At 33.2% G+C, this 19,933-nt stretch overlaps 1 protein-coding gene across 1 annotated transcript; it reads right to left on the bottom strand.

Annotated features, from left to right (window-relative positions):
* Window positions 1-8,619: 8,619 nt before the first annotated feature.
* On the bottom strand, window positions 8,620-12,710 carry LOC127078766 (protein SUPPRESSOR OF GENE SILENCING 3). Its single transcript, XM_051019201.1, has 6 exons — window positions 12,546-12,710; window positions 10,757-11,797; window positions 10,306-10,603; window positions 9,917-10,161; window positions 9,133-9,290; window positions 8,620-9,015 (listed from the first exon to the last, which is right to left on the bottom strand). The coding sequence occupies exons 2-6, from the start codon at window positions 11,786-11,788 to the stop codon at window positions 8,811-8,813; spliced, it is 1,938 nt and encodes a 645-aa protein (XP_050875158.1). The 5' UTR covers window positions 11,789-11,797; window positions 12,546-12,710; the 3' UTR covers window positions 8,620-8,810.
* Window positions 12,711-19,933: the final 7,223 nt, after the last annotated feature.

The following is a 19,933-nucleotide window of genomic DNA, read 5'->3' as shown; positions in this document are numbered from 1 at the left end:
ATAATTATACGGTTCAGCATTCACAATATTCAGGCACACTTAAATTCACATGCAAAACTTTGAATATGTTTATGAATTCAACTATAATATCATCCATAAGTTAAGAACATGAAGCGGTACCACATGCCAAATGAGAACACAAAGCGATATCACATGCAGATTAAGAACCTAAAGCGGTACCACATGCAAAATAAGAACACAAAGTGATAATCACATGCCAATTAAGAAAATAAAGCAATAATAGTGATGCAAACCTGTTTGCAATCGAATTGCAACCTTGAATTGGCGAGCCGGATTGAGTTGGGCGGTGGTAGCTTCGGAGCGGGTAAGCGGCCTTCAGGGTTTCCGCCTTCTGAACTCTTTGGATCAGCAGGGTTTCTGTGTTTCTCCCTCTGGATGCGTGTTTCCGTCCGTCTTCGTCCGTCTCTGTCCGTCTGTGTGTGTCTTTTTCGTGGCAGAGGAGCTGGTATTTATAGTAGTAGTGGTGGTGACCTAATGGGCTTAAAATGAGGTCCAAAACTTCAAATTTTCGCAAGCTTCGCTAGGCGAAGGAATTGCTCGCCTAGCGAGCAAGCTAGGTCTGGGCTTTTTCCTGGATCCAACGCTTCGCTGGGCGAGTGGCATGATGCAATGTTCGCTAGGCGAAGAAGCTGCTCGCCTAGCGAGCCAGCTGTTTTGGGCCGCCTGTGGATTGGGCCTGTTGTGAGTGGGCTTTTGTCCATTTGATATCAGTGCCTTGCAGAACAAGTCAGAGGGTCTTGGAAAATGTTTGGTAATGCCAACGGGCAAATTTTGGGGTATGACAGTGACGCTCGTCACGCAAGTGCATCTAGCGTGACGCTCGTCACAACCTCTGTGACGCCCGTCACAGGCACAACGCCTGTGCCTTCTTTGGGCTGGGCTTGGCCTTTGCTATTTGTTTCCAGAAACTTCTTTTTGCACCTCCTTTTCTTCCTTTTTTTTTACTTTTGCTTCAAATAGATACCTCAGATAAATAGAAAGGAAATACCGCGTAATATCTGATAAAATGAAATAAATTAAAGTAAATGATAATATAATTTAATTGAATTAAGTCCTAAAATGTGATATAATTTCATGTTATCACCTGACAATGTTAATTTTTGTTAAATTGACATAAAGTAGAGTATCGTTATCACGTGATCTTCTTTAGATAACTTCTAACTGGAGACTTCTTGTAGACATTTGTTGAAGATTGATATGAGTCATTTTTATCTTTATACTTAACTTCCTGAATCAGAGGCTTTTTATGGAATTAGTTAAAGTATGATCAGAAGTTGAAGTAAGCCTTCAGAACCTGGTTGGAATGAGACTTTAGAGTCTTGAGTTCACATGTTCTTAGTTTTCCTTTTATCAGAGTCTTGATCATAACTAATATGGATGAATACTTTCAGAGTTGTTAATTTGATATAGATAAAATTTCTTTTAAGCATAATCTTCAGAATCGTTGATGAAGCTTGTCCAGAAGTTCTAAAGTCATTCCTTATAACAGAGTCTGCTTGCTTCAAACTACTCCAGTCTTCAGAACCATGTTGATCTTAATATCATGTAAGTTTTAGGTTCATTATCTAAAATACTTGAGTTAACTCTTCAGAGTCTAAAAGCTTGGTTCTAATCCTTCATATTTAGAACAACTTTGCTTCTCTTTAATGATTGTTCTAAGTGATTAACTTGATTTATATCAAAGTTAATATCTTTTGATCTTGCACACTTGAACAACCATTAGTAAATCCTATTGTTCTTTAAATATTTTTTACCATCAAAACCTTTTAAGGGCATAAACAAATATTGTTCCAACAATATCCCCCTTTTTAATGATGACAAACAAATGTATTTAAGAACAATGATTGATAATTTAATTAACACATTCTAACATCAGAGTCTGAGATTTGTAAGTTCCCTCTAAGTTAGACAAACCATTAAGATGAGGTTTGTAACCTCCCCCCAAGTTTGATAGTCCATTAAGACGAGGTTTATTAGCTCTTCTTAACTTCTTATCTATGGTAATTGAATCCTATAATTTTAATCAACAAATTCTAACATTGGGGTATAAGATTTGTAAGCTCTCCCTGAGTTTGATAGACCTTAGGTTGGGTTTTGTAAGCTCTTCCTTTAGTCTGACAGTTCATTAAGGTAAGGTTTGTAAGCTTTCCTTAAGTCATTGTCTTTGCTTAATTAAAATTATTCATTTAAGCTCAGTGATAAGGTAAGATTTGTAAGTTTTCCTTAAGTCCTTAAGGCTCTCATAGTCTCTGAGGTAACTTCTGAACAGAAGGTCAAACCCCCCAAAAGAGATTCCTCCACCCTCTTTTCCTTAGGCATTAAAGCCACAGAAGAAGATTAATAGTAAGAAGAATAAGTCCAATAGTAGAAAAATACTAAGAGGGGTGATTCATTTCGATTCTAATGAAAAAGAAGAATTGGATTTAGATTGGGGAAACTTTTTCCATGCTTGGAAACCTATGGATGATTAGGATCAATGTTATAAATATCTTTTTGTATTCATTCCTTTAGTTCAACGAAGTTCTTTTCCCTTATTAATTTGCGTGCCGTCTTTTAGTCATACTTATTTCTTTTATTTCAATTTGATTTAAGAAATTTAGAATTTAAAAAACATAACACTCTTAACTTGATATTTATTTTTCATTTGATTAATTTGATACATCCAATTAACCACATAAATTACTTTGGTTATTACAATCAGAGGCGAAGAAAGAATACATTAAATAAAACTAAGAAACTGAACATACAAGTCTTAAGCAAAAATAAAATTACAAAGGAATACTCGAAGCAAGAATCATCTAGTCTTGAAACAAAAGTACTTTTTTGATACAATAGCTTGCACGAAGCATTGGATCTTAAGAGATACAATTATTATAGGATCTGGAAAGATTTTGACTCGAGGGAAAGAAAGAAAAAAGAAAAACTAAGGTAGGTTATGAAGACTGCCAAAGCTTGAGTGAAATATGAGAGAGTTGGTTGTCCTTATAAAATAGCATAATCTTCACCAACAACTCTTCATCTCGAGGTTAAATGAAACCTCGTCCATATTTATAATTTTTCCTTGCAGAGAGATGAGTTCACCAGAACTCGTTCTGAAGGAATGAAGAACAACTTTCTATCAAGGAGAGGTGGTGTTATCTTCAGGAGGCTGAAGATTACTTGATGAAATTTCACTCTTATTCCTGAGTGAAGGAGAAGCATAAGATCATAGTCAAAGACTCCTAATTCTTCAAGGAAAACTAGCCTTTCATTGATGCTCTCCAGTTGGTTTCTCACGCCAAAGTTTGAGCTAGAGGTCATCTCAGGTTAGGACAAAGGCGAGAGATATGAGCTTTTGAAAAATCAAAGCAAGGTTGCACAACTGTGTCAACCAGGTTTGAGAGACAGGTTGTAAAACCAGAATTAAAAACTTAGACTGAGAGAGATCAATTTAAATAGGGAGTGAAAAGGCAAAAACGAGATAGAAAACAATTTAAGACATGTAGATTTTAAAAAGACAAATCACAGAAAATCTTTTGGAAAACCAATAAGTAAGACAAACAAATACAAAGAAAAAGTAAGAAAATGACAAGAGAGAGGCCATAGAGAATCCAAGGAGTAAAGCATTACTACTCTACAGATTCTTCCCAAATAGCTTTACAACTAGCATAGCAACTTTCAAACACATAATTTTTTTATAAAAAAGTTATATGTAATCCTTATTCCTTTTCCAAGTCTCACAACATGATGCTTTTCAGAAGTTATATGTCATCAGAGACTGTCCAAGACTTTGATGAGGATACTTCTTATTAGCATTAGTCTTTGATACTCTATATTCAGAATAAAGGTTTTAAATAAGATCATAAACTCTTTCTTAGAGAAGAATTGAGTTTTTGAAAGACAAAGGGTAAGACAAGCAATTAACATGAACAACAACATCTTTCTAATCAAAACTTTTTAAGCCCACAATACTTAGTTCTCAATAAAGAATAAGAACAAGGATATGAAAGAATATTTTCCACCTGTTCTGAAAATTCTTACGCATACATATTATCTAAGATAGTTATGCATCAATGAGATAAATACATAGAATAAAGTAAATAATATCTCATTTATAAAAGTTGTTTAGATAAAAAAACCCTTAGAAATACTAGTATCCATAATACACTTTTTTTGCTTTTCTCTAGACTTCAAATTTCCTTCCTCTTTCAGAGTTAGGAAAAAGAAAATATGCTTTCCTCTTGTTGTAGGATGTAGTCATCTATTGTCCATACATTAGGAAAGATGCACTATATTTTCCTTTTAGCATATTTGCAAACACAACTTCAGATTTTGGCACCTACAATCTAAAGGGTCCTTTTGTGTTTGTTACTCCAGGCTTTTACTTAATTTGTGACATTGCCTTAAAGTAATGTCTATCCTTATTCCATACTTTATATTTAGAAATTATGTATTGGATAAGCTTTGACATTAGTTTCTGAACATTTCAGAAGCTTAGATTCAGAAGTCTTAGGTATTGGTTTTCTTTCAACCTTTGACACAAAGGTCTTAGGTTCTGAATTTCTTTGACCTTTTGACTTTCAGATAATAGTGTATGGTTTCATCAAAACCACTAACTTTGAGATCTCGGGTTCTGACTTCTGCAGAACTTTTGACCTTAAGGTCTCTGGTTCTATATTAATCAGCACCTTTGACCTCTCTATTATTGATTATGATGGCTTTAGAACTTTGATCCCTTCAACATTAGACACAAATTAGACAATCATCCCTTTATCAGTAAAGCTTTAAGAAGGTGGTTCTTGGGGTTTCTTTCATGTCAAGGTTTTGCAAACAAAACATTTTTCATGAAAGTCCAGATCTTCTCTTTTACTCTTGCTTACTCCATGGATCATGGAAGCAAGCTTAGCTATGTTAAAACCCATTGTCAAGAAATCTAGGAGAGTCATAACTTTCTCATTTAAATGTTCCTTGGAATCCTTTTTAGCTTGAGCAGCGAGATTTCTTTCTAATGTCTCAACAGTTTCTTTTAGAAGATTTCAAGTCTTAAAGAAAATCAAGTTGTTTCTTAACAGCCTTCAAGTGCCTTGCCTTATCTTAACAATGGCTCATGAAATCATGAGTAAGATCAGAACAAGATAGGTTAGAATATACCTCATCATTCTCATCAGATTCAGAGCCAGAACCTGACTTTGAATTCTGAGTCAGAGAGTGTGAGAGCCATCAGTGCAAGATTGACTTCCTCAACTTATCTATCTGAATCTTCTTCATGACCAAGTTCATCTCATGTTACCATGAGACCTTTCTTGAACCCTCTCTTGAAAATTTACTTTATAAGGCTTATCTTAAATGATCTCTCCTTTTGTAGATCAAGACAATCATTTCAGAAGTGGTCAGACTTGTTGCAGTTGTAGCAGATCTTCTAATCATACTCTCTGTTTCTGGAACAGAAACCTTGGAAGTTTAGAGGTTCTACCAGAAAGTCTCTTGTTTCTCTTGGTTAGCTATTGAAATCTCTTGAAAAGGAATGTCGTTTCCTCATCCAAAATTACCATTAGAATCTTCTCAAACATAAGCTTCTTCCTTGTTTTCCTGACTCGAGAATCTGGAAGTTTAATCAGTCTTCCTTTTAACCAAGTAGATCAAGATTAAACCTTCATTCTTGCAGCAAGTACATTTGTCCCACGAGTTATCCTTAAGTATTAAAGAATGCTTTCATACTTCCAAAGAAAATGACTTAAAGTAGACACGGTTTTTTGACTTCTCTGACAAGTACGCTTATCCCATGAGTTAGTCTTAAAGATTAAAAATCCTTTCATAATCACAAAACAAATTACTTAGAGTATAAACAAGTTTATTGATCTCTTCAGATCATCTTTCTTTTCCTTATATAGTTTCCATTTTGTGACTAATGGAAGAAACTTCAAAGAAAGCTAAATCGCTGATATAATACATTTTTCTTATCAGATCTTTTATGTTTTACTGTTAAGTGAAATAAGCACAACCAGACTCTAATACCAATTAAAGGTGAGAAAAATATACACAAGAAGGGGGGGGGGGTGGATTGTGCATATGGAAATTTACTTCTTCTTAAACATGTTCAGAACCTCAGATTTCAAGCTCAAATTCAATCAAAGTAAGAGTCTGAATCAGATCACAGTGTGACTTCAGATTTGTTGAACAGAAAAATATAAATGCAGAAGTAAATAGCATGACACACAATATATCATGATTCCTCTCAAACTGAGAGTAGTTCAGTCCCCTTGTAGCGCAAGAGATTTTTACTATAATCAACAAATTACAATTTGATCAATCAAACTATAAAGAGACTTTTGCTCAAGCCTTAAAGCAAGAGACTTCATTGCTAGAACCACCCATCCAGGACTTCCTGCTCAATCCCACGGAAATAGACTTCTGCTCTACCTTCAAGCATGAGACTTCAATGCTCAATCTATCAATAAAGAGACTTCTTTGCTCTTCCCTCAAACATTAGACTTCACTGCTTAATCTATCCAGAAAGAGACTTCTACTCTACCCGTAAGCATGAGACTTTAATGTTCAATCATCAGAAAGAGACTTATTCTGAGCAATAAGGCTAGAGTCTTCAGATTCTGTTAACAACAAAATTTGGTATAAACCTTGTGTCTAAATGTGTTCTTCTTAGTTAAGCAGATACACAAAAGTTTTACACTCTTACGAAAATTACAAATTGATTGCTCCTAAGTGTAGAAGAATGAAGTCTTCATTCTTGATTTCTCCTAACACAATTTTTCTTCTTTGTTGTGCCTTTCTGTTCTATTGATCTTCTAGATCATATTCATATAATCTTTCTTAAGTTATATGTGAATATGCCTTACTCAACTCTCACACACACTTAACCCTTCTGATTATATCTCTCATTTTTTATGTGTTTCTTTCACATGTGTTTTCTGCGTAACACAATCTCTCTGTCAACCCATTCAATGAACTGGTATCACAATTTTGTGAAACACAATCATATGTATTTCAACCTCATACATTATGTGTATGCATATATCTATCTATCTTTTTTGAATGTCTGCAATCTTCTTCTTAAATAGATTCTTAGAATATATCTATTAAAGATTGAAACTACTCATAGTACAAGCAGTCGTTGAAGGTCTTTATCTAGTGAACTATAAGTTGAACTATAAACCCAGTTAGCATAAAGACGTTGAGAGGAGCATAGTAGAGTTCAGAACAGTTGGAGAGATAAGATCCTGACAATGTTACTTTAATTTCGCAAGAGTATTGTTGTCATGTTATCTTCTTTAGACAACTTCTGACCGGAGACTTCTGGTAGACGTTTGTTGAAGATTGGTCTAAGTCATTGTTATCTTTAGACTTAACTTTCTAAATCATAGGCTTTTTATAGAATTAGTTAAAGCATGATCAGAAGTTGAAGTAAGCCTTCAGAATCTGATTGGAATGAGACTTCAGAGTCTTGAGTTCACAGGTTATGAATTTGCCTTTTATCAGAGTCTTGATCAGAACTAATCTGGATGAATACTTCCAGAGTTGTTGACTTGATATAGACAAAATTCCTTTGAAGCATAATCTTCAAAACCGCTGGTGAAACTTGTCCAGAAGTTGCAGATTCATTCCTTATAACAGAATTTGCTTGCTTCAAACTACTCCAGTCTTCAGAACCATGTTGATCTTTGAATATCGTGTAAGATTTAGGTTCATTATATGAAAGACTTGAGTTGACTCATCAGAGTTTGAAAGCTTGGTTTTGATCCTTCAGATTCATAACAACTTTGCTTTTCTTTAATGATTATTTTAAGTGATTAACTTGATTTATATCAAAGTTAATGTCTTTTGATCCTACACACTTGAACAACCATTAGAAAACCCTATTATTCTTTAAATATTTTGTTATCATCAAAATCTTTTAAAAGTATAAACAAATCTTGTTCCGTCCGTCTTAACCGTTAACTAAAATCATTTTTCAAGGGTGGACATACTTTTTTCAAGTGAGGGATGTGCTAAAGATTATCTAATGAATGTCATTATTATCATCCTCATTAGGAGCACAAAATACGTCAGTTATTCGACCCATACAAAATACGTCAGTTATTCGGCCCATTTGTCTAGCTAATGCTTATATCGTGGAAGAAACCAGCGTTGTTTGTTCCTGATGGGTATATTTGAACTTCAAGATTCCTTTCCCGATATGGGACAGGAAAATTGGTAGGCATGACATGCATAGTGTTAGTACCTTATACAAGGTATTAAAATTTAGTTATATATTTCATGTGCAATGTCTCGGATACTTTAAATTTTAAAAGAATTGATCTTTGCATCTTTTTAGACAAGCAAAGTAAAAGAAATGAACTCTCTAATTGTGGCTTTATTCTACCTATTTATAGTAAATAAAGAGAGGTTGCATGTTTTGCACATGTCCTTGTCCAAACAAGCCAAACTTAATTGTCCCTAATCTTCTTCAACAAGCTTCCAAAACAATTTCTACATTCCAACTTGTCACATTCTTCAAACTTTAAAGCTCATGTGTGGTACCTCTTACTTTTTTTCTTCATGTTTCTAGTTTAAAATCCTACTTTCGAAATTTTTTAACATAACAAAATAGCATGCAACTTCCAATTTGTAAAAATGGTCAATCAAATTCAAATATCTAACTGAATGTCAAGGAGCATTACTTGATGTCTAAAACAGCATATCCAAATTCTCAAATTTCTAAAAAGTTAATGTTTTAAGCAACTATTCATTGTCTTCCTATTCCCTGTGTTTTATATTTGCATGCACCACCACTGTCAAAGCCATTGCACTTTTTTCTACTGCTGAGATGGGGAGTACTTCTCCATGAGTTTGGTTAAGTCTTCATCAAACTTCTTCTCCATCTCCACCTCCTCCTCCCAGTGTCTCCTTTTCATAGCAGCAATGCTCTCCTCGTGGGCTTTGAAGAGCTTTTCCTTTTCTTCAACAAAGTTCTCCATCTCCTTCTCCTGGACTTCAACAAACTTAACATATCCCTCCACCCTACATCCAATGAGATTAAATTCATTATCCGTCATTGAAATAAAACAAAACTAGTGTCATGTGCTAAGCTTGAGATATGGATATAAAACATAGTCTCGAGGAAAGAAAATTCCTTACTTGAGTCGACGTTCCTCTGCATTTAGAGGACTGGTACTTGACTGCTTAACTTTCTCACGTTCCTCTTGCTGCATCCTTTCAAAATCTTCTTCTTTTTCATTCCTTGAATCGTGGATGCTAGTAATCTGTTCCTTGAAGAATTGTTCTTGTGCGTACATCTTCCATCAAGTAACAGGGACAATGGTGAGAAAAAGTAACAACAGTAAGAAACATATAAAGAACTAGATTGAATGTAAGACAAGAAAACCATAGGGGAGAATGAGGATAGTCATCCAAGTGTGGAAAATTAACAAATAACAATTCTGATTCTTCAGGAGAAAGCAGATAAAAATAGGTTCTAGTAAGCATTTTATTGTAAAAAGAGTGAACAATTTATTTGAAATTACTAGGACATGTGGTAGATAAATTATCTAATTGACTTAGAATAAACAACTGGTCTGGAAAATTGGTTTATTGAGACTATGCATCAGACCTCTACCTTTGCTTTCCTAGCTAGTCTACTATGAAAGATCAGAGTGCAGTTAAATGGGCACATACATCACATTTCTATGTGCAAAACTATCTCACATAAGAGAATGAGAATGTGACTATTTTTTTTAGCTTAACCATTTTCTTGAACTACAAAAACATAAATAACAGCAAAAACATTTCAACAAGACATCCAAGCAGAAGCATATCCTAACCTCAACTTGATGATCCAAAAAAAATTATATACTAGGAATAAATTAAGTAATAAAAAGTAAACCAGATATGACCCGAGTAATGTGTCTGAAGTCAGTATTACCTCTTCTTTAATCTCCTCATGCTGCAGTTTAGTTCTCCGCCTCACAATGCGATTTTCTTCCATTGTTTTCCGCAGCTTCTCAGTTACAAAACCAAAGGATTCTTCCATAGCTTTTGAGTGTTTCTTTTCTTTGACCATCTTGTTCTTGAAATAGTTGAGCTGCTGGTTGTCCTCACTCATCTGACGGATTTGGTTTACAACCATCTCTTGATATGATTTCAGTTCATACTTTAGTCTAGTCTTACCTACAGAGTCAGATGAAAAGAGATAAGAACATGTTAGCATACACTTTACTCACATCATTCTGGCTTGGTTGACCCACAACTGGCAAACATCAAACAATCTACATAGTAAACGTATATAGAGGAAAAAAACTGAAGAGAATGAACCTTGGCAATGCCTGTTGAAAAACTCCAGGTCTTCTGTAGTAGCCAGGTATCCATAGAGCTGTCGATTACCACCAGGGAGAAACAAAATCCGGCGATTACTAAACCAAGTCTCTTTATCCGTTCCTTGCTCGGCAAAATGTTTGTGCAGACGTTCTGCCTCTAGATAACCAGTAGCTGAGGTTTCAAATATCAAAACACTCATCCCTCGATGACCTTGAGGGCCATATGAGTGTCTTGCTCTCACAGCAGCATAAGAGCTAAAATAATCAAGAAGCTCTTGGTTGCCCATGCCTAACCACTGTACAAAAAGCACAAAATCTAAAGTTTATACAAAATCCATACAATTGTGAATGGTTTTACATTATTAATACAAGATGACAAAATAATAAATATGATATTGCTAGTTTATTCATCATTCAGCATTTGATGTGTATAAGAAATATAGCTATACCTTCTCATTATCATCTTGCTCAAGCTTAGTATTCTGAATGATGACCATCGGGGGCCAAACTATTTCATGATCTTTCTCTAATTCTTTCAAACCTTTCCATTTTCCAAATGCTTCCCCAGCTGGAACTACTGTAGTGCCCCTTCTACGCAATTCCTCGTCAAGAAGTACAGCAAGCTCCCTGTGAACCTTCACCCTTTTCGAACCCTTTGTTTTAGCATGATTCATAAGGGGCTGCAGTCCTCTGTACCAATCAATAGCACCAGGACCACCTTGACAAGCTGGGCAGTGCCACTGTCTTTCTGGTTCATTTATCTGTTCAATAGTCAGTTTATCCAAATTCTCAAAGAACTTTCTGAACCATTTGCTCTTCTTTCGTGTCTCATGGCTCTTTTGACTGGCATCTGAATCATATTCATCGCTCATTAGATCATCATCAGTATCTTCCAGATCATCGCAGTCATCATCCCCCTCATCCTCATCCTCATCATCTTTATTCTGTTCAAACTCCTGTAGGGCCATTTCAGTCATTGCATTTGTCTGCATTCCACCAGCTCTAGATTGCCAGTTCCAGCCATGTTCCAGAGGAGGACGAGTGATTGGATTAGAAGTCGCATTGTATCCATAACCACCTGTTGATGACAGAGGCCTTGCATTGCCTCTACCAGCAGGTCTCATATGAGCATATTGTGTCTGCCCTTGATTTCCAGCACCTCTTCCAGCTCCACCGGGATTTCGTGTGCCTGGCCTTTGAGCTACATCTGTATACCCCTGTCCTCTAGGATTAGAAGTATAGGCTGGACCTGGAGGACCCCATTGTTTTGCAGCATTATTTCCACCTCTGTTCTTGGATTTCTTCCCATAAACCTCCCATTGCCCGTCATCATCTTGCCCTGAGCCTAGGTTAACATCAGCAATACCTTGAGTCAGTTGCTCAAAGTTGGGATCAGATTGGGATGTACCTTTCCCCTTGGACGAAAACTCATCATTGCTGGCCGCAGTAAAAGACCTCCCACCTCCTCTTCTAGAACTCATTTCTGTGACCTGTTTTGGATCATAACTTCCGTCAGTCAATCATTAATACAAGGGTGAAATGCTTAAAGAATCATTGCGCAGAGCCGCAGAAGGAGCATATGACAAAATATCATTCAATATAATTCATCAGTTGAAACAAAAAAATGGCAAATCAGCACATTTTAACCTACAGAAGGTATAACCCCCGTAGAAAAAAAATCAATCGCTCAAATAAAGAACGCAATCGGCACTATGTTACCAACTCATACAGAAAAACAGAAAGACAGGAAAGAAAAAGAAAATATCTATGGTGAAATCTCAATACAATGCGATATAGAGTCCAACACAATGTACACTACAACAAGCAAGGGTTTCCACACGATCAAATGCAGGAGAATGTCTTTGATTTCAGTGCATAACAAAGAGACAAAATATACAACAACAAGAAGAAGATAAAAGGTTCAGAATGAAGAAGAAGAAAAAACATAAAACCTAGAACAGAAAACATGCCAAAAAAATCCAACAACAAAAAATGCCAAAGATCATCGCAGAAAACGAACCAAACCCAAACAAGAAAACATCAGAAAAACCTCATTTCTGAGCAGAAAAGAGTATGAGCATGCAAAAAACACACACCGCACCAGTTTTTACAGAAGAATCATCATTCAAGAAGCAATGCCGGTAATGGAAAACACAGAACAAAATACAAAGTGAAATCGTACAACAGCTTAAAGAAAGAGTGAAAGAAATTAAAATCAGCAAGAGTAGAAGAAATCACCGGTGTTGGAAGGAGGATCGGCGGAAGGAAAGTCGGAAGGGAAGAAGCGGTTGAATGTCACGCGCTGCGGGAGCAAGCAAGAGTGGGGTTTAGAGTGAGAGTGAGAAACAAATAAAACGTGAAATTTGGGACAAAATCCAATGAAAAAAGAGACCACGGTCTTATAAGCAAGACCAGGTGGGAATTTCATGCCGGACTTGAAATTTTATTATATTATGATTTATTAGGTAAAAGATATTAGTAGTAGATATTACTATTAGGTAAAAGATAAAAATGATATTTATTTGAAACGTGGTTTTCAGGATCTGATTAAAGTTTATTTATAGACTCGGTGTCATATTTTTCTGCAACTCAATTTTAATTAATAATATCTTTAGTCTCATTCTAATCTATTTATAATAAATTAATTCGATTCATATTTTCTCTCCTCTTTTATTCAATATTTTTTGTATTACTATTTTTTAAAATGTGAAATTCAAAATCTTATTTATAAAGAATTTGTTTTATAATCAAGGTGTTATTTTTTAATAAGTCATTCAAAATTTATTAGTGTACATTATTGAAAAAAAAATATATATATATATATATATATATATATATATATATATATATATATATATATATATATATATTATTGGAGAATCAAGTCATGTAGTTTGTGATGGACTTAGCTTCATGTTAATTGAATTTAGTAGACATATTTATTTCATTTTTAACCATATTATACTAAAATATTTAAATCAATTTTTTTTATTCCATGTCCTCCTCCATTGCTATTTTTAGAAAATGTGAGTTGATATGAAAAAGTGATTTTCTTTTTTTTTTATTCCATATCCTCCTCCATAAGATAATAAAGTTTGTTTTCGTTGACAATACTTGTATGATAATGTGGAGAAAAAAAATATGGTGAGACTAGTAGGAAAATTATGTAATGTGTCAGAGTTTCTCTTTCATTATTTCTCTCAAACACAATAAAATTTTGACATAAATTTATTTTTAGTTTGTAAAACCTTATGTTGAATGCACCTATAATCAAATTTGTAGAATGTGTCAATTATGAATCTTCCAAAACAAGGGTACGCAACACCTTTTATCCACCAATAATAATAATATATATATATATATATATATATTTAATTTTTTCATACCTCCACCAATTACCACATTCTCATTCGCTTTTCCTTGTGCCACCACTAGGAGTTGCACAATCTCAGACAAACATGTTCTTTCAAACGTTCTTGTTAAAAACCATAACCACGTCCACTGTGAGCAATGTGGCAGAAACAAAAGGTATCATGAAATGACTAACCACGATGAAGAATAAACTTGAGATAGATTTGTTAAAGGAAGAGAACAATTATTTAAAAGAATGTGTTGGTAAAATTAAGTGCAAAGAGTCCATGATAAGATTTTTGTGAGAATATCGAACAAAATAATGAATTAATTTTTCTATCATGGATCATAAAGGTCATTCTCTTGCCCGAATCACCATATTTATTGGTACGTAAGGAAACACGATTATTTTACATGAATTAAAAATGGGAAAGTATGTATTTACAATGACTTAAACAAAAAAGAATGAATATGGTGGTAGTCCCTATAAAAATTCAAATATTCGTAAATTGTCCATATAAAAAATTTCTTTGACTTTTAGTCTCTAAAATATATTTTCTTCGGTGATTTTGGTGTGAATAAGATGTTCACCGTCTATCTTAGCTTAGTTTTGATGAAAATAAAAGCTTATCAATGAAGAAATGTCAAAGAAGAAAAAGATTAGGGTACAATGACAATTCATATGTATATAAGCTTTAGGTGCTCAAAATCTTTTCATCTAAACCATTCTATGTTTCCTAAACATTCATTCATGATTGTCATTCAAAGTAACACTTTTAAAAGGCAAAACTTCAAGTTTTCTAAAGCAACAATCGATTGCTTCTATACAACAATTAATTGATTGTATTTCTGTTTGTGAAAAATTATATTTTGTAGAGCAGTCAATCAATTGTCAGTCTCATTCAATCGATTGAATTAGTTTAATTTTTCAAACAAAAAAAATGAACGTTAAACATGCATCAATCGATTGACATCCTAAAACATTTTGAAATTTTTGACATCCATTAATAGATTGACATCCAAAATATATCTTTGTGTTCTTTATTGCTTTTTCACTTTTATTTTTCTAGACGTTTACTCAAATGTTCATCATAATTCTTCCATAAAAATAAAAGAACCATAACATCTGCAAAATAATGAGAAATATTCATAAAACCTAATTCACCCCTCTCTTAAGTTGTACTATGTACTTGCATTTAGTTATTATTGTTAAGTCTACTCATGTATACCTTTAAAGTTATTTTACAAGCTTGTTTAGAATATTATATTATGATTTATTAGGTATAAGATAGTAAATATTAGGTATAAAAGATAAAAATGATATTTATTCTAAGCGCATCTTTTAGGGTAGAGATTTGGTTGAAGTTTATCTATCAGCGACTTCTAGAATAGATATTGATGTCATGTTTATCCGTCCACGACTTCTGGAATATAGAATATGTGTCATGTTTATTGACAACTCGATTTTAATTAGTGTTTTTGCAATTAGTATATTAGATTTAATAAGATCTTTGATTTTATTCTAATTGATTTATAATAACTTATTTCGATCCTTATTTTTTCCTCTCTTTTATTCAACATTCTTTGTATTACTATTTTTGAAAATTCTTAAATTCAAAGTTTTATTTGTAAAGAAAAAGTTTTCATCATCCCAGTCTATGTGTTAAGTTTGATGTCATTTTTAAACAAGTTGACTCAAAATTTATTAGTGTATATTATGAAAAAAATAGTATTCGATAATAGTGGTTTTTATAATGGAAAATCAACTCATGCAGTTTGTGATAGACTCAACTTCAGGATAATTGAATTTAGTATACATATTTATTTCATTCTTAATTATATTAGACCAAAATATTTATATCAACATTATTTCTCTTTTTCTATTCCAGAACCTCCTCTATTGCTATTTTTTGGAAAATGTGAGATCTACTAGTATAAGGATATATATGATTCCATGGTCTTCATATTTGCATCAAATTTAACAATATTTTCAAATAAGACAATAAAGTTTCTTTTCGTTGAGAACATCATGTATGATAATGTGCAAAGAAAATATGGCGAGACTAATATGAAAACTATGTAATGTGTCACAAACATTTCTTTCATTATCTCTCTCACAAGCTACAAAACAATCGATATAACTCTACTTCATAGTTTGTAAAACTATAGGTTGAATGCACCTATAACCAAATTTGTAGAATGTGACAATCATGAATCTTTCAAACCAATTGTACACAACACCTTTTATCCACCAATAACATCATATATATATATATATATATATATATATATATATATATATATATATATATATATATATATATATATATATATATATATATATATATATATATATATATATATATATATGTTAAATCTCTTCATACCTCCACCAATTTCTACATTCTCATTCGTTTTTCTTTGTGCCACCAATATGAGTTGTACAATCCCCGACAAACATGTTCTAGCATACATACTTGTTAGAAACCATCACTACGTCCATCATGAGAAATGTACTATAAACAAAAGGTTTCATGAAAGGACTAATAACGATGAAGAATAAAGTTGAGATAGATTTGTTAAACGAAGAGAACAAATATTTAAAATAATATGTTAGTAAAATCAAGTGTAGAGAGTCCATGATACAATTTTTGTGAGAGCACATAATAAAATAATGAATTAAGTTTTCTTTCATGAATCATAAAGGGCATTCTCTTTCCATAATCACTGCATTTATAGGCACATAAGGCAAAACAGAAATATTTTACATAAATGAAAAATGGGAAATTATGCATTTACAATTACTAAAAATAAAAATGATTAAATATGGTGATAGTCCATATAAAAATTCAAATATTTGTCAATTGTTCATATAAAAAATTTATTTGACTTTTAGGCTCCAAAATATATTTTCTTTAATGATTTTAGTTATTGTTGTTAAGTCTACTCATGTCTACCTTTCAAACTATTTTACAAGATTGTTTAGAAGATTATAAAGATCTATCTCATTATAATCAAATTGATTACATTCATTAAGGTATTTTCTAGTCTAACAGATTATATTATAGATTTCTCAACACAAAGAACTACCTATAACTTAATTTCTCCACTTTCTCACATAAGCTAGCTATAACTTAGCTTTTTGAAGAAATTACAATAAATAAAATGATATAGTGTTTAGAGTTTACAAGTTAACTCTCACAGAGAATGTAAATATTTTTTTTTGCTTAAATACAAGTGTTTTGTCTCGATAGAAAATATATTTTAATGTCACTAATCACCTCTTAATTAAATGTTTTTAACTTGAAGCAAAATCCAAGTTTAGAGATATTAGGGGCAGTTTAGGCATTTTTAGTTAATTTGAATGACAATTGGGTCTTTTTGTTGATGAGTATAAGAGTAAAAAATGGAGAGATGTCACTCATTTTCTCATTCTTTCCACATTTCGATCTTGGAGAAAGGTACGAGAGCTTATTTTATGAGTGAGGAAGAAAGGGAGCTCGTGTGAGGGGGAGGAGAACACCAAACTCCGAGCTTTGAATTTAGAAGGAGAAGATTATCAAAGCTAAAATGAGGAAAATATGGAAAACATCAAGAATCATCAATAACTCCTCATCAAGCTCTTGAGCTCATAATCAAAGTTTAAGGTGGGGTTCTTTTAGGTTAATTAGGATATTAATTAGGTTAGTTAGAAACTAATTAGGAATTCTAGAAGATATTAGAAATATTATTAGGCTTGTTAAAATCCTTAATCTATACTAGAATTTTAGAGTTTTAGGAAATATTAGAATTAATCAAGATTAATTGACAATTTTGAAATTGTGGAAATTTTTAGAAATATTAAATGTTGATTAGAGATATGAGAGAATAATTAGGAATTTAGGTTTATTGAAATTTTTAGAATTAGAATCCTTTTAGAAGTTTAGAAATTAGAATATATTTAGGATAATGTCTTGATTAGAATTTAATTAGAATTGATGATTTTTTGATCTCATTTGACTTTTAGAATTTAATTAATTTTTAGAATTTGATTGATTTTTAGAGTTTAATTGAGTTTCATTAATTTCTAACATGTAGAATAATTTTAGAAGTTGTTTATATTTTAGGCATACATTTTTTTTTATTAGAATTTAATTTGGTCTCAAATATCAATATCTTGAGAAATGATCATTTTATCCTTTAGGGGTCATTTTATCATTTTTACTTTACAATTGTATGTTCCTTTAGGAATTTTAACATAGAATTTTAATCAAGTTTTTGACTAACTATAACATGCTCCCTTAGGATTTTTAACATAGAATTTTTAATCAACTTTGATTAACTACAGCATGATCCTTTAGGATAGCTTGATTAATTTCTAACTATTAGATTAGGTTTTAACCTAGTTTCTCAAATCAAACCTTAACCCTCCGATTCAAATTGATCAAAAGTAATTTTAATCAATTAAATCCTTTGAACTTGTATAATCCCACAGTCTAATTTGAGTGACCAAAAGACCATTGGTCACTTAATAAGACTTCTTTTTCTAAGTTGTGGAGCTCGAAGCATCAAGTCAAGATTCTCAATCAAGGCATCCTCAATCACATCAAGCAGCGAATTATACAAGATAAATCAAAGGTTAACACTTGGTAAATACGATTCAAAATGTACGAAATGAGCCTTAAGTAATAGGGAATGATGAGACAAAGTTTCTCCTATCCTTGTCTAGAGCGACTTTGCGTATGGGGCGTAGCCCTCAAATATTCAAAGCGTTTGCCCTTATTCATAGACTCTAGTGCAATACGAATCGATTAAACTACCAAGTCTTCTTCATACAAGACAACATCAATACAAGGATCAACAATGAAGATTATTCACCAACAACTTGTCAGTTAAGAGAAGTATCATGCGTTACGAGCCTTAAGTAGTAAGGAATAATGAGACGGAGTTTCTCTTATCCTTGTCTAGAGCGACTTTACGTATGGGGCGTAGGCCCCAAATATTCAAAGTGTTCGCCCTTATTCATAGACTTTAGTGTGATTCCTATCAATCAACTGTCAAGTCTCTTATCAATTCATCTCTCCATTCTAATCATTTCAATTCGATCATTCAATCATTCTCTTGCCTCCAATCATTCTTGCTTTCAGCCCTAGTGGGTTGAACTACGAAAACTCTGATTTCCTTATTGCACTATAATGATACGTAGGCAGGAGAACCCAGTTTCTTTGCGAGCTACCCTATTTATCAATCAATCATTCACCATTCATTCTATCACTACCATCTTTTTAAGATCAACTATACTTCTCCTTGGACTCCTTATCTATCCTTTTAGGATGATTTAGCGACAATTCACCTCATCAATTGAAAGTTGTTTCGGACCAAGCCCAAACACTTAATTCAGTCTTTCTTTTTTGCTTTACTCTATAGTGGAGGTCTTACTAGCCCATGTACTGGTAAATGCCTACTTTGCTCTCCAATTCAGAGTTTATCCCCTTCTTGGATCCAAGATACTAACCTTCGTTGATCTCGAACTGTTTGTTCCCCATCCAGTGATAGACTATTGCTTTGTACTATATAGTACTGTAATCATTCCTTGAAGTGGTGTTTGTTTTGTGATTCCCCGTTGCTTAGACAAATATCTCTCTCCTTGTTTCATGGTAGTTAACCTCTGAAATTGGGTTTGTCTTGTGAGTCCCCGTTGCTTGGACAAATACCTTTTGTTACCATTCTGTTGGTATAAATTATACTTTTCATCATTCTCTCTCTCTCTCTCTCTCTCTCTCTCTCTCTCTCTCTCTCTCTATTCTCATGGTTCCGAACTATGATTGCTATGATTTTCTCATTGCACAAGGAGAAGACATGGGCACGAGGATGCGAATCCTTTGCGAGCATACTCCTAATTATCCCTCTTCCGCCTTAGGGAATCATCCATCTCTTTCACTATTCATTACCTACCTTCGATCATGAAATCGTTCACCCAGTGACATATTATTCCTTTGACATCGAAATATACTTTCTTTGGAATTCCATATATACCCTTCTGGGACGCCTAACGTAAAGTCCGCATTTCTACCTAGAGTTGTTTGGGACTATGCCCAAACACTTCATTCCTTCGTTTTTTGCTAATCACCTTATAGTGGCAGTCCTACTAGTCCACATATCAGTTAAAGTTGTTTCCCTCTATGGTACAAATCTCATTTCTCATATGGATTCCAATACACTTTCACCTTTTGATTTCAAACAATACCTCTTTAGTCAATTATCACCAAATATCCAATTTTGTGACTTTGGTCACT

The sequence above is a fragment of the Lathyrus oleraceus genome, chromosome 5 (genome assembly GCF_024323335.1).
Source record: "Lathyrus oleraceus cultivar Zhongwan6 chromosome 5, CAAS_Psat_ZW6_1.0, whole genome shotgun sequence".
Taxonomy (NCBI): domain Eukaryota; kingdom Viridiplantae; phylum Streptophyta; class Magnoliopsida; order Fabales; family Fabaceae; genus Lathyrus; species Lathyrus oleraceus.
The sequence above is the reverse complement of the archived record's forward strand: the minus strand, read 5'-3'. Positions and strand labels throughout refer to the sequence as shown.

Coding starts and splice junctions, on each gene's coding strand:
- LOC127078766 (XM_051019201.1), bottom strand. CDS start 11,788: ATGAGTTCTAGAAGAGGAGGTGGGAGGTCTTTTACTGCGGCCAGCAAT. Junction 10,604..10,756: donor AGCAAGATGATAATGAGAAG/GTATAGCTATAT, acceptor CTTTTTGTACAG/TGGTTAGGCATGGGCAACCA. Junction 10,162..10,305: donor TTTCAACAGGCATTGCCAAG/GTTCATTCTCTT, acceptor CTGACTCTGTAG/GTAAGACTAGACTAAAGTAT.